A 19,636-nucleotide genomic window follows, 5' to 3' on the forward strand; every position below is an offset into this window, starting at 1 on the left:
CCTTATCCTCGATGACAGCATGAGCAGATGGTTTGTTGTGATGTTCTGTGCCCTAGTGCAGGCCTGTCAGGGCAGGGTGGACCTGTGGGCCATGTTGTTCCAAGTCTCCAGTGTATTATGAAATTTTTACGGGCTCTTTAATTTTTTTCATTCCTATTGTAGATTCAAGGCTACTAGAGTTGCAGATTATTATATATCTGGTCTAAAGGGAATTATAGTTGAGATTTCATGGATTTTTCTTGACAAAATTGACTAAAGTAGACATGTAGTTGTATATAACTGTAAGCTGCACATTTAAGGTATTCTTATCAGAAAACCGAAGCCTGTAAGCTGAAATATGTAACACAGATATCTTTCTTTCTTCACCATAAATCTTCCACTAATCCCGTCATTATTATCTCCTCTGCCATCTGCCTCTGTGCCCTCCTGGGCACTCTTAGTGCTTGCTTATGGGCATGCGCTCGTGCTCTCCTCTTCTTATATTAACTGTGGATCAGGAAGAGCTAGGGAGAGAAGCAGCATACCATGTAGCCTCATACTAATCTAAGTCTCTTTCAGGTTTAGCACTAAATTGCTTCTTCTTTTATACATCTGGTCTCAACATAGGGCATAATGATTTTTTGAGAGAATAAAGGACCACATGTTAGTGGAGGGAGGACTCTGATGTACTCTTTTAGGGAGAATTTTTTCTAGGCCTCTCTTCCCACAATTTGGTGGAAGAGAGGCAAGAAAATGGTAAACAAACAGTGACATTCCATTCCTGAAAACACGTAAGAAAGCAAGTTTAAGGAGCATATCATTATCCCTAACATGAATTCATTGATAATAGATAAAACATGACTCTGATATTTTGCTGCATTTTATAAATTCGTGAAATTAAAGGTTTTTATTTGCTCGTGATCATCTAAGACCATTTTTTTTCTATTTAACTGTTGTGTTGTTGTTCTTATAGCTCAAAGCATTCAGCAAACCAGGGTTCCAAAGTGAATGTATAGATTTTACAGAAGAAACTTCTGATTTGACTTCACTCATGCCATGTTCTTTTAAAGTTCTTCGAGGTTGGTAAGTATGCTTACTTAGTGGTTTCTGATGTTATTTAATAACTAATACTTTTAAATTTACAGAGATATATTTTTTGCATGCACAGTGAATCTTTAAAATTTATCTTCAACAGGCATTTTACCTGCTAACTGGTCTATATTAATTTTGCTTAAGTATTTTGAGCTATGATGGAATACAGAAAAACAGAATGCTGATTAACCAACTTAGGGAACATTTTGATTTTTGTCTCTCACTGTGATTTCAGATTATTTCCTAAATATTTTGAATGTTTGTATTGTATATTTACCATCTCACACAGTAGAATGCTATAAAAATACCTGGTGTTTTTATTCAAGTAAGACATATTAATCCTAATTTTTTTAACCTTTTAACAAAGTATTTATCATCCCCATTTCACAGATGCAGAAACCAGGTTCAGAGTTAAGGTTTTCCAAGATCACATACCAAATTTCAGACCCATGATTCCTTTGGTCTTTTTTTTTCTCATCTCTGAATCTGATATTCTTCCAATGGCAACAATATACTGTATATTTTTCACGTGTATATGAAACTACATGTGATTCCCATGGCTAAAATATATTCTACAATTTTTTTATTGTGCTAAAATATATGTAACATAAAATTTACCATTTTAACTATCTTTAACTGTACAGTTCATTGGCATCTCTATGTATCAAACATCTACCTAATAACCTATCAAAGTCTCTCTTTTCTTTTAAAATATCTTCGGTTTGTCAGTTTTCCTCCTTTCTCCCTTGAATCATTAGAGACCTGGGCCTTCTATTTTTCACTTGAAAAACTTCAGTCTCTTAATTACCCCCTGCTTCAGTGTCATCTTATTTCTAGTGTTTACCCCAAACAAATCACAGTCCAATTATGTGTCCCAAAATCCAGTTTAATATTTTTACTAATGCTTTAATTCCCAGCCATTTTCTAGTACCAGTCCGATCAAGTTCAAGCTCTTTCTTTTCTTGACCTTTACCATCAACTAGCCTCCTTTCCCTATCCATTTCCCATCCTATTCTCCTCTCTTCTAACGTTTGCTTTCCTCCGTACCCTCTATACCAGGGGTCAGCAAACTTTAAAGAATCAGATAGTGAATATTTTTTACTTTGGGGGTTCCACAGGCTCTGTCCCAGCTACTGTCAACACTGCTATTAGACGTAGCACAAAAGCAGCCATACACAATACACAAACCAATAGGCACAGCTGCGTTCCAATGAAACATTATTTATGGACGTTGAAATTTTAATTGTATGTAACATTTACATGTCATGAAATAGTCTTCTTTTAAATTTTTAAGCCCTCTGAAAATGTGAAAACCAGTCTTAGCTTATAGGCTGTTTGAAAACAAGCAGTGGGGCAGATTTGGCCCACATGCTGTAGTTTGCTGATGCCTGTTTCATACCAAAGGTTGGAGGTCTCTGGTAAATCTAGCCATCAGGTGTCATTTGTTTGGGCTATACACTAAATTAAAAAAATTGTATTAATACTTACGTTTAGGATATTTTTCAGAAGAAGCTGTTTTCCACCTTCTCTTTAAAAATCAGAAGATTTTACGACTTGGAGAAAACTTTTGTCTTTGTCAGTAATTAGCTGGTAGTGAGTAGATTGCATATGTGCTTTCCAGCATACCATAATCACCACCATTCCCAATTTTTTTCCGCCTGGTACACTACTCATCTGCATTACCTGTGTGGTCTCCTGCAGGTATATAAGTTTGTGACCCCTGCTTAATAATAATTCAGATATATTCTTTAAGGTTCAGTCCACTCTATTATTTCTGTTCACCTTCTTGATTAACCCTAAATCAAGCAGTCCTTTCCTTCTCCTATTTCCTATAGCTGTTCTGCCTTGAGCCTCCTTGTATTTGTTTTTGTTTATATACTTACCTCTGAAAAGGAAATGAGAGTTTTACATTAAAACACATAAAGTAGGGCAGTATAAGTTAAATAGAGATCTGCAACTCTAATAAGAAATACACACACACACAGCAAGGACCTGAAATAATTTTGTTACTATTATTTGGCTCTGAGTTCCTTCTCCACTAAGATAAAAGAAAATATTTTACAAGATTTAGGATCATTGTTAATGAGAAGCATTGAAGTTTTTCTGGAGGAAAATGTATTTTTCTTGACACTGAATTCTAGGACAAACTAGTCACACATGTCTCTTCATGTAGGAAACATACAACAGCAGGATAAAAGAATACAAGAACTATGGCCATTGTGTAAACACCTGGAATGTGTGAGAGACCTGGATTTGAGCCCAGTTCCACCATTTTCTAGCTATATAACTTTAGGCAAAATGAGTCATCGCTCTGAACCTCAGCTTCCTCATCTGTAAAGGAGGGGTAATAACGGTACCTACCTCAAAGGTTTCTTACAAGGGCTAAATAAAATAATGCAGTAGCTTTATGCCTGGCACACTAGAAACCTTTGATAAGTGTTGATTATGAAATGCTTATTACATTAGAAGACATGACAGTAAATTATAATGTCACACAGCATTTCTGCGGTTATCCAAAGTTAAACTGGTCTAGCAAGAGTGCAGTTCTGGTGATCTTAAAATACAGGGCTAGAACTTAACCACACCAAAACTAAATTAGTAACAGCCATTTAATTTTTCCCTTGGGCTCCTTCTTTTCAAAAGGCTGTGTTTAGCAATTTTTGATGAATGCTGTATTGAAGATAACTCACTATTGAAGATTCTAAGGGGTTTATTTCTTTTTAAAATTTTCCATTAGTTGTCAGATTTGTAGGTGACAGGTTTTATATACTCTTGTGTGATTTTTAAAACAATCTGTCTTCTATACTCATCTAAACTGAATACAAACATTTTTAATTTTTCCCAAAAAGAACTTATAATCTGTTCAGGTACTTAATAATCACCCTAATCTAATCCCAGAGTGCTATACTTGAAGGCACTAAATAAAAAGAATGTCTTTAGCTTAAAGCGCACATTGTCTTATTTCAAATTTCATCTCTATCATTGAGTAGTTTGAGGAACCATGGGAAAATCACCTTACCTTTATAATCCTTACTTTTGCTGCCTATAAAAATGAGGATGTTCCTAACTCATAGAATTATTAAGGACACCATGAAATAGTATATGTAAAGTGCCTAGCCTAATGCCTGGCGCATCATAAGCAGTTGAGGAATGATAGTGGTAGCTGTTGTGTTTTTTGTTTTTTTAAAGCTGGTGTGGTGGTGCTCTGCACCACTTTCTATGCCCTACCCCTACCCCAGTTCCCACAGCATGATAATGAGCCTATACTGCCAAGTGAATGCAATTTGATTGAATGTCTTACTGCTTGGCTTTTAGCTGGCTCCTCTATTACCAAGAAGACATGTTTGTTAATCACTGTGTGTTAGAAGAAGGCCTCTATGCTGACCTTACTTCCTGCGGTTGCCCAGCATCTAAAGTCAAATCTCTCAAGCCCATTGACTATGTAAGTACTTTGCAAAATGCATACTTATAAGACTCTTTTTCTTGTCCAGTTTAATTACCACCAATGATAATGTGAAGTTGGAAGAAATGATACAAGGAGAAATATAAAAATCTGAAAAATATGAATAATTCATTTGTCAATCGTAAAACTGAGGTTCATTCATGAAATCCAACAAAAATGTAATATTCTCCTTTTTTAAAAAAAGCAGAGGTGTAAAACTCAAGAACTAGAATAATGTAGGCCCAACTCCCAGTCTGATACTTTAATCAATTTGAGTGACATTGGCAAAGTTACTTGTTTACCCATCTGTAAAAATAAAAATAAAATAATAACAATAGCACTTACAAGGCCATTGGGATATTAAATGAGATGATGCTTATAAAGTGCACAGCATATGGTGAGTTCTCATTTAAATGTTAGCTATTAGTACCATGGTTGTTATTCTTATAGCTGCTTAAGTATAAAAATAACCTGACCACTTTATTATTCTACTAGGTAAGTCACATGACAGTTTGTCTGCTACTAAGGTTAACTATGTTACTTTAAGGCATGGGCCACCACAGATACTAAATTCAAACCTGTTTTTGGGAACCAGGGCCTTTCTGTCTGGTGCGTGCAGAATGATCTGGGTCACCTCTGAGGCCCATATTTATAGAGTAAGTAGGTTTTCCTTTTTACCACATTTATTTAGAATTTCAAATGTGAGATAAATGGGATCACAACTCCAGGACATCAATTCTGGGCCCCTAGTCAATAGGATCTGTGCAGAGAGGTAGTGAGGATCTGGGATACTTTCAAGATATCTAGTTATGACAATTCCTTGGGGATATGTTTGGTCAAAGCTTCAGTTTTACACAGAGCTGATTAGAAACTCTACATAATAGTTGCAGTGACTCAAACCTTTCTGTCAGAGCTGACTCCAAGGATAATAGCCATACTCAGGATCTTTGATCTTAACCTAAGCAATGTAGTCCTATTTCACAAGGCATTCCTGGATAGAGTATTCTTGGTATCAGACTAATTATAGAGTCTTGGCTGAGAACAAGAATATAAATAGTGTTCTTGGTCTCTCTCAGTGGCTCTGTAGACACCAACATGGAAAGAATAAGTGGCTACTAATACTTCTTGTCTGTTGGAGGAAAACTGGTTTAAAAAAAAAGAATGTGATCTGGCAAGTCTCTGCAGTCTTTGATAATGCTGGAAAAGACATTGGAAGGTAGTCCATGTTTACTGGAAAGCAATTTTTTAAACAATTTTTAGTGGCCAAATCAGCAGAAAGATACTTACTTGGTGTTAACTCTGAAAGCAAAAGATAGAGGTCTAGATTTGAAAGTACTATCCTGAAAGGGTTTTGTACAACTCTTAATTCAGTGAACTAAACCAACAAAATTTCTAGGGAGGGCATTTTAGAAGCAGGGTCAAAATTAGTGTTACTATTTCTCTTTGAAGGGTTATAATTCCTTTAGATTCATGAAGTGTAAAATGAAAAATTTGGGATGAAAATAAACAGAGATGTTTTCATGTAAGTTGTCATGTGGAGTTGCATGTCCCTAGTTTTGGTCCTGTTTTTGGTCCTAGTTTTTATCCAGGCAGCATAAGTGAAGGTGCCTATTGGGAAGCACTTGAAATCTATAGACTTTTCACTTCAAGAATTGGTTAAAGAATATATTCAGTTTATGTAAGGGTAGCATGTTAGTTATCTTAATGCCATTCATAATATACTGAAAATATTTAAAACATCTTTTGCGAAGATGTGTTATAGCAGCAGGTTTGTGGGAGGAACATGAGGGAGTTTGGATATCCTACAAAGATCTGCAAATTGACCATGAAGACACCTCAACAGGGGTCCCAAAGCCTTAAGTTGATCAGACCTAGGGAGATTGATATGTAAACCAGAAGGTCAATTTAGTATTTTGTAATAAGTGGATTCTAGTGACTGGAATGCTCGAAAATTCTGTCCTGGGCGCTTTTTCCCCCTCTCTGGAAGAACAAGGGAAACTGAATTAGTCATCAGGAGGTTATTTGTTGAGCATAAGATTTGGGTAAAATAAGGTAGATCCCTTGAGATTAGCCTGTAGGCTAATGTTCCTCCTAAATAGAGTCTGACTCTCTAGGTCCTAGTTGCTCACACCCTCCAGATTCTGTCTCATTTCCCTGGACAGTGCTAGATACACTACTTATTCTGCTTCTCTGATTCATTCTGATTCTTTCTGTGATTCTCCCCACTATCTTCGTACTTAGGAATTGATATGCCTTTTTTCGTAGATTTCCTAATACTGCTGCCTATGCCACAATCCAGTGTAATTCTGGATTCATTCCAGGAAATGTTTCTGTGTAATTAAGTTGACATTATGTAAGTATGAGGTAATCCTTTGCTTTTGCTTTTGTTAGTTAAAACTGCAGAATTCTAGGGATGTTGCCTGCAGTTGGTATTCCCAGACATGTTATGGCTTGGTGCTTAAGTGTCACAATGGTATAATATTGAGAAGTCTTAAGACTTCATCTTCATAGAAGATAAGTATATTTTGAAAATGACAGTGTGCTCCAGGCTAACTTCTGTTGGTACAGGTGAAGGTTACATTCTAGAGGGGCACTGACACATAGTTTGCAGTGTTGCAGTCATTTTATAGTGAATGGAGCTAGGAGTGTAGTTCATAGTTCTGCTTCTAACGAATATGACCTTAAGCAAATCTCTTAATTTATCTGTATCTCAGTTAATTCTTCTGTAAAGAAACTGTTAGAACAGGTATTTTCAAATCATGGACAGCCTCCAGTTCTGTTGCAAATAAGTATCCTGGTCATATTTCTAATTGGATATGAAAAAGAATTTATCTGGCTTTAGGATTCACAAGGTCAGAAGGAATAATATCATGTATTAGCTTTCACAACAGTCTCCAGAATCATAGTGGTTTAAAACAAATGTTCGTTTCATTTTCATATTTTGTCTCAAAATGGCAAGACAGTTGCATGGCCTCCACTTTAGGCTTGTTAGTTGGCTTTGGATACACTTTTGATATATGCTTTGCATTGGGACCAGGCTAATGGGAGCACCTCCAATTGGGGACATGACTATTTTCATGACAGGGGAAAGAGGGAGCAAGGTCACAATCACAGAGTCACATTTGAAGCTTCTGCTCAGATTCATTTTGCCTATGCACACATCATTGTGTCCACTCACATTCTGTTTCCAAAAGCAAGTCATAAGACCAAGCCTGACATAAATGAGGCAGGGGAATAGACTCTCACTTGGGCAGGGATGAAGTTGACAAAGTATATTCAAACAATAATACAATCTATCAGAGATGTATAAACTCATAGAGGTGTTCTCTGTTACTAGATTTTGGAGAAAATGAAAGGAGGTGAAATTTTAATAATTTATCTCTGCCACTGTAGCAGAGCTAACTTCCTTTTAAAAACTTGAGATTAATTTTTAGTGACAGTCTGGAGGTGGTTTGGTGGCTCTCAAATGAAGTATATGGTAGACAAGTAGAAAAGTCTGCCTCAGAATATGGTCCCCAGTTCTCTTTCAAAATTCATTTAGAATTCTAAAATCATCAGGTAATTTAATATAGGGAAATTTAATTTAATCATACTAAGACAGCTCTATGTAAGCATCTGGGAAAAATAACAACAAATTAGGTGGCCTAGAATTAGGAAAGTGAACTAAAACCCAGGGTTTTCATCAGGCTCTTCTCAGAGATATATATCTGGAAAAATTACATGACTAATAATAGGCCTAAATATCTATCTCAAAACATGGTGAATGGGTTTCTATTGTCTTCTCTTTAAGTTTTTCAGTAGCCTTGGTTTGGTAATGGCTTGATTGCTTAACAGTGATTACGAGAAGACCTTTTAAGATGAAAAAGATTGAATATCATGCCTAAGGAAGTTTAAGTGTTTTGTGGGGGCTGAAACCAAAGCCTTCTATATTTAGGAGTAATCATACTGGGTGGAAAAGGGCAATAAAATGACTTAAAAAAAAGGCTTAGGATGATGCTTGGGGCGTTGGTGTAGAGTTCCATGAATGAAAAACACATCTGATTAGTAATTTTGTAGAAGAAAGTTTAAAGGTATTCCATTTTGCTTTGATCAAAGAAAAATATTTAAGGTGGCTGAATTCTTTCTCTCATCTCAGCTTCCGAAGTAGCTGGGACTACAGGTGTGCACCACCATGTCTGGCTAGTTTTTGTGTGTTTTTTTGGTTGAGATGGGGTTTCACCGTGTTGCCCAGGCTGGTCTCAAACTCCTGGGCTCAAGGGATCCACCTGCCTCAGCCTCCCAAAGTGCTGGGATTACAGGTACAAACCACTGCACTGTCCAGCTGAATTCTTTATATAAATATCACAAATGCTGCACAATAACACCATTGCTGAAGATGCATTTTATATTTATTCAATCTAAAGTATTGAACACCTGCTCTTTACTAAATACTGTGCTAAGTACTGAATGTGAATTAAAAAAGAATTAGATGGCATAACAAACTCATCAAATCTAAATGTTATCTTACTCTTGGCCTCTCAAGTGTAGATGTTTCTCAGATACCTATTCTTGGCCTTTCCTGTCCTGTACTTAGAAATTTTCATTATCATAACATCAGCTCTTACCTCCATCAATGTAGATGATTTGCAGATATCTAGAGTAAGCAGTACTCAGTTATTCCCTGAGCTTCATTCCCAGATTCCACATGGGTCTTCAGCATGTTTTGCCAGCATCCCATTTTCCTCCATAGACTTGTTCTTCTTTTCTGCTCTGTTTCTGTTGAAAGCAATCATCATTACCCCCCTGCCCCCCTTTTTTTTAGATAGAGTCTGGCTCTGTCACCTAGGCTGGAGTGCAGTGGCACCATCTTGGCTCACTGCAACCTCCGCCTCCCAAGTTCAAGGAATTCTCATGCTTCAGCCTCCCAAGTAGCTGGGATTACAGGCACGTGCCACCACTCCCAGCTAATTTTTGTATTTTTAGTAGAGACGGGGTTTCACCATGTTGGCCAGGCTGTTCTCAAACTCCTGACCTCAAGGGATCTGCCTGCCTCATCCTCCCAAAGTGCTGGGATTACAGCTGTGAGCCATCGCACCCGGCCCCATGATATGTCTTAAGCTTTTCCTCTTATCTCCTTTCCATTGTCATGACTAAGTTTAGAGCCTCATTCTGTCTTTCTAAAATTCTTGTGATGGGTACATAACTAATTTTCTTCCTTTGGCCTCTTTCTTTTTCAGTTCTTTTTATTTGCAGCATTGAGCATGTAGCCTTCCCATAAAGCCCAGACCATGACATTAGGTCCTACTTTTCCAATATTATTGCTCAATCATTTTCGTGTATCCTGTTTACAAGCTTTCCCTTCCCCCTCCCAATACCTTCCTTAAACTTTCTCTATTTTGTGTTTTTATGTGGAAACATAGAATGAAGTTTTTCTTTCCCCTCTCTAAATTCTTTGAGATCTAATTTAAAGGACCTCAATTCTAGGAAGCCTTCAGTGATCCTCATTTCTTAAAGTGACTTTTGTCTGCCTTAATATTCTTTCTCTGCATCTTAAGATGCTTTTCACTTTCTCCTTTTCATCACAGTTACTGAAACTGCAAAGCCATTGAGGGGATGATTTATATTTATTGTAGCTTTGAATTCTGTCACTCTTATGTCCCCTCTACTTAGCACAATGCTATAAAAATATCAAGAGTCCATTATGTAATAAGCCGACTAAATAAACTCATTCATTCATGCCTAAAAATGTATAGGCAGTAGTTGTGTAAAGTTCATTCTTCTACTTCAGAGCTCATTCCGTAAGAGGGGTTGTACTTTGGACTTACTATAGGTTTGTGTCTTATCCATTTACAATATTATAATAATAGCTTTAGAAGTTGGGGGATGGTGGGGAACCTAAGTTGAAAAAATAGTAATTTCCAGCTGCTAGCTATTGATGAAATGCTTTAAAGTCAGACTGGGTATTAAAAGAATAATAGCATATATAGACAGGAGCAAGATACATGAGAACCTGTTGATTGATCTAAGGTGGAGTTAACTGCGACTTTTCAGACTATTGCATAAAACATTTAAGCGCTGGACCAGGAGTGTGTGGGGTAACCTATTTTATTGCATTTCCATGGGAGCAGTAGTTAGCTGGTTGCTTCTCTAATTTCCCCACTGGGGCCTCGGAATGGAAGTTTGGCTGCCTTTGAAGTAATAATCCAGCCCTGGCAGCTCCAAGGAGGCAAAACCAAAGAAACATTATAACAAGAGGCTGTAGAAAAACTTCAGATGAAATTAAGACTGTGATGACATAAATGATCTTAAGAAGTAGAATAAGAATTGGCAAGACAATGATTCATTCTGTAGAAGGATACTGAATAAGAGGCACAGCTACAAATAGAGGGAGACTATAAATCCAGCCTCAGAATGAAAGGAAGGAATGAGTTTATAAAGTGTAGAAGACAAAAATTAATTCAAGATGGATTAAAGACTTAAATGTTAGACCTAAAACCATAAAAACCCTAGAAGAAAACCTAAGCAATACCATTCAGGACATAGGCATGGGCAAGGACTTCATGACTAAAACACCAAAAGCAATGGCAACAAAAGCCAAAATTGACAAATGGGATCTAATTAAACTAAAGAGCTTCTGCACAGCAAAAGAAACTACCATCAGAGTGAACAGGCAACCTACAGAATGGGAGAAAATTTTTGCAATCTACCTATCTGACAAAGGGCTAATATCCAGAATCTACAAAGAACTCAAACAAATTACAGGAAAAAATCAAACAACCCCATCAAAAAGTGGGCAAAGGATATGAACAGACACTTCTCAAAAGAAGACATTTATGCAGCCAATAGACAAATGAAAAAATGCTCATCATCACTGGCCATCAGAGAAATGCAAATCAAAACCACAATGAGATACCATCTCACACCAGTTAGAATGGCAATCATTAAAAAGTCAGGAAACAACAGGTGCTGGAGAGGATGTGGAGAAATAGGAACACTTTTACACTGTTGGTGGGACTGTAAACTAGTTCAGCCATTGTGGAAGACAGTGTGGCGATTCCTCAAGGATCTAGAACTAGAAATACCATTTGACCCAGCAATCCCATTACTGGGTATATACCCAAAGGATTATAAATCATGCTACTATAAAGACACATGCACACATATGTTTATTGCGGCACTATTCACAATAGCAAAGACTTGGAACCAACCCAAATGTCCATCAATGATAGACGGGATTAAGAAAATGTGGTACATATATACCATGGAATACTATGCAGCCATAAAAAAGGATGAGTTCATGTCCTTTGTAGGGACATGGATGAAGCTGGAAACCATCATTCTAAGCAAACTGTTGCAAGGACAGAAAACCAAACACCACATGTTCTCACTCATAGGTGGGAATTGAACAATGAGAACACTTGGACACAGGGCAGGGAACATCACACACCAGGGCCTGTCATGGGGTTGGGGGAGTCAGGAGGGATAGCATTAGGAGGAATACCTAATGTAAATGACAAGTTAATGGGTGCAGCACACCACCATGACACATGTATACATATGTAACAAACCTGCATGTTGTACACATGTACCCTAGAACTTAAAGTATAATAATAATTTTAAAAAGTGTAGAAGAATTTGGTTACTATTAAACTTTTTAGCTGAACCTATATATATATAGTTAATGGTATTAACTATTATGCACATTTTGAAAATGCAGGCCAACAAAAACTTCCAGTAAACATCACACTTCCCAGTGAGATATCTGAAACAGCGCTCTTTAAATTCAGGCAGCAGGCAAAGGTCTCCCTATTACCACTACTATTCGGTATTCTGAAGTTCTATCTAATAAAAAAAATCTAAAAAATAAAATAAGATTAAAACAAAAAAGGAGAAAACAAAACTGGCAAGAGCATCTATGGTGTAAATGATAAATTATTAGGGCTAAAGCACATTTTTAAAAGTTGCAGAGTATAAGATAAATAGCAATTAAACCATAGAAATTAAGGGTACTTATAAATAAATCTAACAGAAGGGAATAAGTTTTTTCCTAGGAATTTTATAAAAACTCTTGAAGGAAGTAAACATCGAGATATACAATCTTTTATAGGTAAAAAGACTCAATATTGTACAGATATGGCCTTCCCCAAATTAATATTGTTTCAGGTAAAACACAGTGTTCTCTCCTTTTGGGGGGTAGAGGTGGGGAGTAAAACATGGCAAGCTTATCCTATGATTAATTTGGAAAAGCTAATGGGTCAAAAATCGCCAAGATAATTTTTAAGAACAACATTTAGGGTCACTTATCCTACCAAGTATATATTGCTTTATACAGCAGTAATAATTAGTGGGAATCAGTACAAGGAGAGACAAATGGGACAGAGGAATAGGGTAGCATGGAAACTGACCTATATAGTAATGGAATTTGGAAGATAACAGCATTCCAATGGAGCTATGATGAACTGTTAAATAAATGGTGTTGAGACAATTGACCCATTCCATGGAAAAAGATAGTTAGAATCCTACTTTACTCCAAACACAAAAATAAGTTCCAGATGGATTAATAACAACCTAAATGTGAAAAGCAAACTTTACAACTTAGAAGAAAATACAGGAATCTATCCTGATGATACTGGAGTAGGATGGATTTCTTCAAACAGAAAAAGCACAAATGAATAAGAAAAAGGTGAAAGGCAAATGTATTAGTGTCCTATTGCTGATGTAACAAATTATTGTAAACTTAGTAGCTTAAGATGACAGATATTTACAGTCTTGCAGTTCCACAAGTCAGAAGTCTGAAATTGGTCTTACTGTGGTAAAATTAAGGTGTTGGCAGTCATTTCATCCGGGAAGCTCTAGGGGAGAACCCATTTCCTTACCTTTTCTAGCTTCTAGAGGCCACCAGCATTCCTTAACTCATGACCTTCTTTCATCTTCAAAGTGCATCACTCTAGTCTCTGCTCTTTATCTGCTGTCTCTTACCCTCCTACCTTCCTCTTACAGGGACCCTGGTGGCCACTTTGGGCTTACCTGAGTAATCCAGATGATTGTGCCCATCTCAAGGTCCTTAATTACTAGTATCTGTAAAGTACCTCTTGACCGTGTAGGTAACATATTCAACATATTCACCATATTCACAGGTTCTAAGAATTAGGATGTGAACATTTGTGAGAGGAGGCAGGCATTAATTATTCAGACTGCCACAGCAAGCCACAGAATATATTTGCAGTCCATATAGCCTACAAAGGTTTAGTGTACCGAATATAAGAAGAGCTCTTAGCTGGGTGTGGTGGCTCACATCTGTAATTCCAGTGCTTTGGGAGGCTGACCTGGGAGGACTGCTTGAGTTCAGAAGAGCCTGGACATGGCTGGTCCCTGTCTCTACAAACAAATAAATAAATAAAATAATTAGAAGAGCTCTTTCAAACCAATTCAGAAAAATCCACTTCAAAAACCAACAGAGGATATAAATAGGCAGTTTATAGAAGAGGGGAAAATGGCTCAGGACATCCAAAGGATGTTAACCCTCACTACTGATCAAGGAAATACAAATTAAAACAATTATGAATAACATTAGCTTACTCTAGCTACAGGCATTTTAAAATCTGAAAATACTAAGGTTTGGCTTAGTTGCAGGGAAGTAAGATTATTCATATATAGCTAGTGGAAGAAGTGTTAATTACAATGGTGGGGGGAATAAGAATGTCTCTTGCAGCTATGATGGATGAAACAAATAACCACACATTCCTATAAGGGAATGAAATATAGTAGTTACAATGAATTGGAGAGCTACATGTATGAAGAGTCAAATTTCAAACACAGTAGGCAAGGAAAGCAGGCTACTAAAGATGTTACAATAGAATACATTTTCTGTAAATTTTAAAAACAAAAGATGCATAACCATTAATAGAAACAGAAAAACATGAGCTGAAAAGATTTACAACTTGAGCATAGTGGTCACCTCTGGGGGTGGTGGGAGTTTAAATTCATCTGTATTTGCTATGTTTTATTTATTTTAAAATTTGATACAAATATAGTAAAATTAAAATGTAATACTTCTGGGTTTTAGGTACATGGTCATCTATGTTATTCTTTTTAAAATGTATCATAATTTTTTTTAAAATAAGAAGAAAACAAAGATCAGTAAGAAAGGTAAATCCATGTTGAAACTGACTTTCTAAACCAAATGAGAGAGGCTCTATGAGAAGGATTATAGTTTACTGGTGAAGAGTTTGGTTTGAATGTCTTAGAGACCTTCTTGGTTCAAGTCCTGACTCTACCATTAATAACTGTTAGCTGAGTGACCCTGGGCGTGTTTCTGACCACTCATTCTATGAGGCCAGCATCATTCTAATACCAAAACCTGACAGAAACACATGGAGAAACAAAACTTCAGGCCCATATGCCTGATGAACAAAGATGCAAAAATCCTCAACAAAGTACTGGCAAACTGAATCCAGCAGGACATCAAAAAGTTAATCCACCACAATCAAGTAGGCTTTATTCCTGGGATGTAAAGTTGGTTCAATATATACAAATCAATAAATGTGATTTATTACATAAACAGAACTAAAAACAGAATCCTCATAATTATCTTAATAGATGCAGAAAAGGCTTTCAATAAAATTCAACATCCCTTAATGATAAAAACCCTTAACAAACTAGGCATTGAAGGAACATATCACAAAATAATAAGAGACTTATATGACAAGCCCATTGCCAGCATCATACTGAATGAGTAAAAGCTGGAAGCATTCCCTTGAAAACTGGAACAGGAGAAGGATGCCCACTCTTACCTCTGCTGTTCAATATAGCACTGGAAGTCCTAGCCAGAACAAGCCCACAAGAGAAAGAAGTAAAAGGCATCCAAATAGAAAAAGAGGGAGTCAAGCTATCTCTCTTTACAAATGATATGATTCTATACTTAGAGAACCCCATAGTCTCTGCCCAGAGGGTCCTAGATTTGATAATTAACTTCAGTAATATTTCAGGATACAAAATCAGTGTAGAAAAATCAGTAGCATTTCTATACACCAGTAACGTCCAAGCTGAGAGCCAAATCAAGAATGCAATTCCATTCACAATAGACACAAAGAATAAAATATCTAGATATACAGCTCACCAGGGAGGTGAAAGATCTCTACAATGAAAATTACAGAACACTGCTGAAAGAACTCAGAGACAACACAAACAAAGGGAAACACTCCATGCTCATGGATAGGAAAAATCAATGTCATTAAAATGGCCATACTGCCCGAAGCTATTTACAGATTCAATACTGTTCCTACCAAAGTACCAACATTTTTTCACAGAATTAGAAAAAAGCTATTCTAAAATTCACATGGGAACCAAAAAAGAGCCCAAATAGCCAAGGCAATCCTAAGCAAAAAGAACAAAGCTGGAGGCATCATGCCACCTGATTTCAAACTATATTACAAGGCTACAGTAACCAAAACAGCATGATACTGGTACAAAAAACAGACACACAGGCCAATGGAAAAGGTTAGAGAACTCAGAAATAAAGCCTCACACCTACAAAAATTTGATCTTTGACAAAGTTGACAAGAATAAACAGTAGGGAAAGGACTCCCTATTCAGTAAATGGTGCTGGAATAATTGGCTAGCCATATGCATAATATTGAAACTGAACCCCTTGCTTTCACCATTTGCAAAAAATAACTCAAGATGGATTAAAGACTAAAATATAAAACCTAAAACTGTAAAAAACCCTAGAAGAAAACCTAGGAAATACCATTCTGGACGTGGGCCCTGGCAAAGATTTTATGAGGAAGCCCCCAAAAGGAATTACAACAAAAACAAAAATTGACAAATAGGACCTAACCTAAAGTGCTTCTGCACAGCAAAAGAAACTATCAACAGAGTAAACAGACAGTCAGCAGAATGGGAGAAGATATTCACAAACTATGCATTCAACAAAGGTCTAATATCCAGAATCTAAAAGGAACAAATCAACAAGCAAAAAACAAACAACCCCATTAAAAAGGGAGCAAAGGACATGAACAGACACTTCTCAAAAGAAGATATGCATATGGCCAACAAGCATATGAAAAAATGCTCAACATCTCTAATCAGTAGAGAGATGCAAATCAAATACACAGTGAGATACCATCTCATACAAGTCCAAATGGCTGTTATTAAAAAGTCAACAAATAACAGATGCTAGTGAGATTGTGGAGAAAAGGGAATGTTTACACTGGTTGTAGGAATGTGCATTAGTTCATCCACTGTGGCAAGCAGTTTGGAGATTTCTCAGAGAATGTAGAACTACCATTTGACCTAGCAATTCCATTACTGGGTATATACTCAAAGGAATATAAATCATTCTGTCATAAAGACACACGCACATGTATATTCAGGGCAGCACTATTCACAATAGCAAAGACATGGAATCAACCTAGGTACCCATCAACGTTGGACTGGATAAAGAAAATGTGGTACATAGCCCCTATGGAATACTCTGCAGCCATAAAAAAAGCAGAATATCGAATATCATGTTCTTTGCAGCAACATGGATGCAGCTGGAGGCCATTATCTGAAGCTTATTAACACAAGAACAGAAAACCAAATATGTAATGTTTTCAATTATAAGTAGAAGATAAACATTAAATACACATGGGCACTATGAAGGGAACAATAAACACCAGGGCCTGCTTGAGCAGAGAGGGTGGGAGGAGAGTGAGGATTGAAATACCACCTATTGGGTACTATGCTCATTACCTGGTGATGAAATAATCTATGCATGAAACCCCTGTGACATGCAATTTATCCATGTAACAACCCTGCATATATACCCCAGAACAGAAAATAAAAGTTGATAGGAAAAAAAATGAAAAAATACAGTTCTACAATCCCTAAACTGAATGTATTTTGGGATTTAAAGTTTTTCAAATTTTAAACAGTAATATGATTCATGTATGGCCTAAAAGGAAACACACCCAGCAGGGTTCTGGACTGCACCCCTAATTAAACATATTTCTATTCCTATAGTGAAATTTATGCACAGCTACACAAATTGGGTAGTATTATAAATAGACTTCAATTTATTCAGTTTTATTGACTAGGAAAAAAATTTTTGATTTTAAAGCTTTTTGGATTTCAGAACAATGAATAAGGTATTGCACATATATATCTATGGATGGATACAGATATAGGTATATAACTTAGAACAATAATTCTCAGCACATATTAAGTGCTATATATGTTAGTTTCTACTGTTATTATCACTTAAATTATTTAAATTATTATTTTAGTTGATGGAATGAGGAGGAACAATGAGTTTTGTCTTTTTTTGTATTGAAATTTTCATTTATACAATTTGGTCGAGTATTCTTTTTCTTTGACAACTACATCTTCCTTTTAGAAACTGTATCCTCTTTGCATGATTTAGACTTAATCCGGCAGGAATGTCCTGTTAACTGCTGACATCTAAGAAGAGCCTTTAGCCACAAATGGTTGGCCAGCTTCAAAGTTAACATGGACTAAGGCGAAGACATTTGTAGAGCTCAAACTGTAATCAAATATTTTTTTTTTATGCTTGGAAAGTTCGGATTACTGTGTCATCTTCAGTTTTAAAGATTATTAATAGTTGATATCTCTTCCTATTTTCATGTTAGGGAAATGTATCAGAAAAATATGATTTTAAAATATTAATAGTTCTTCAGTACCCTTTATTTCCAAAAGATTATTAACCACCCCCCATCATCCTGCCCAGGTTAGCACCGTGTTGACTTTCCTAATCTTCCTAACCTTTAAATACATTTATAATTCAAGTATACTTATAAATTAAATATTTAAATTAAAATAAAGTAGAAAAAAATCAAAGCTTCAAAACAGTAGATGTTCTCAAATGTAAAATTTGATAGTTGGACCACATAATGATATCCTTTTGTTGTTTACGAGAGGTGGGATATTTTTCCACGTTGGTTTATTAGCTGTGTCTCTTCTTTGGTTAATGCTATTGGCTTACCTTCTTTGCCCATTTGTCTGATAGGTTTCTTAGAGTACCCTTACTAATTTATATAAGCTGTTAAAATGTTTCAAATATTTTCTGTCATCTTGTACAATTTTTTTCTCAATATCCCTGCATCATTATTTTTAAAAACATGGATGTTTACACATTTTTTGTTCCCTCCATCAAGCTTTTTATCTTTTCTTGAGATACATTTCTAGAGGTAGAATTGCTGGAATGATGGGATTGAATTTAATGGCGTTTCAGTGACAATACCAGCCTTTTGAAATATATCTTTGTAGGCATTCTGCAAAAGGAAGAGGAAAAATGTACACAGGCCAATTTTTCTTAGAATAATGCTTAGCATTTAAATTACTTTCTCATAATAGGCTTCTAGATTTTTTTCCCCCCTCTGGGATATAAAACAGTTAACATCATGAAACCAGTAAATGCCTTTGATGTAGATGTCTGTTGCTCTTACCCCAGCCAGCTCTTCTCTGGGGAGAGTGCTGCTGATTGTTGACTTGGAGCACTGGCCAGGCTCTTTGCCATCTGTTCTTCCTCACTAATCAGTAACTCAACAAGTAGATGTGTGTAAAAAGGTAAAGTGGAATACTTTCTAAAAATCTTGAGAGTGAAGATGTTGAAAAAAATCCACCAATATAGTCAGGGCTGTGGATTTTTATTGTCTGCTTACTTTCAGTTTATTTTATAAACTGTTGGGATGCTTCCAATTTATTTTGCAGATAGCAGAAGAGGTGCCTAACCTTGCCTGTGGCCACTCAATAACTCAGTGATTAGAGATGAGTTTTTATTCCTGGTGCAGTCAGTGGTGTCTACTGAGGGAAAATCAATGCTCCTAGGTAGCCTGTCCATCTTAGCTTATGGTCTCACTGCACACAGCAATTGTTACATTCTTTGCCAGTATCCTCTAACCCCTAGATCTGTACTGTCCAACACCATAGCACTAGCCACCTGTGGTTATTTAAATTAATTCCATCCCTTGATCACACAAGCCACATGTGGCTAGTGGCTGCCATATTGGAGAGTCCAGATACATAACATTTCTATCACTTCAGGAACTTCTGGAAGATGCTTTAAACTTTCCTTGATCAGCAGACAGTGTTGGCCACATAACGTAAAGAGAAATTTATTCACACATTTCCCGATTTTAAATG

The 19,636-nt window shown here is 36.4% G+C and overlaps 1 protein-coding gene across 2 annotated transcripts in view; it reads left to right on the plus strand.

The window, feature by feature from the left end:
• The window catches only part of CRYBG3 (crystallin beta-gamma domain containing 3), a 127,340-nt gene that overhangs the window by 93,567 nt on the left and 14,137 nt on the right, over positions 1–19,636 (plus strand). For both annotated transcript variants that reach the window (XM_031009300.3, XM_055383470.2), the window contains 2 exons: positions 953–1,062; positions 4,387–4,513. In XM_031009300.3, coding sequence (XP_030865160.3) covers positions 953–1,062; positions 4,387–4,513 — 237 coding nt within the window. The remainder of the gene's footprint in view (positions 1–952; positions 1,063–4,386; positions 4,514–19,636) is intronic.

This window comes from Gorilla gorilla, chromosome 2 (assembly GCF_029281585.2).
Source record: "Gorilla gorilla gorilla isolate KB3781 chromosome 2, NHGRI_mGorGor1-v2.1_pri, whole genome shotgun sequence".
In the NCBI taxonomy this organism is placed as follows: Eukaryota; Metazoa; Chordata; class Mammalia; order Primates; family Hominidae; genus Gorilla; species Gorilla gorilla.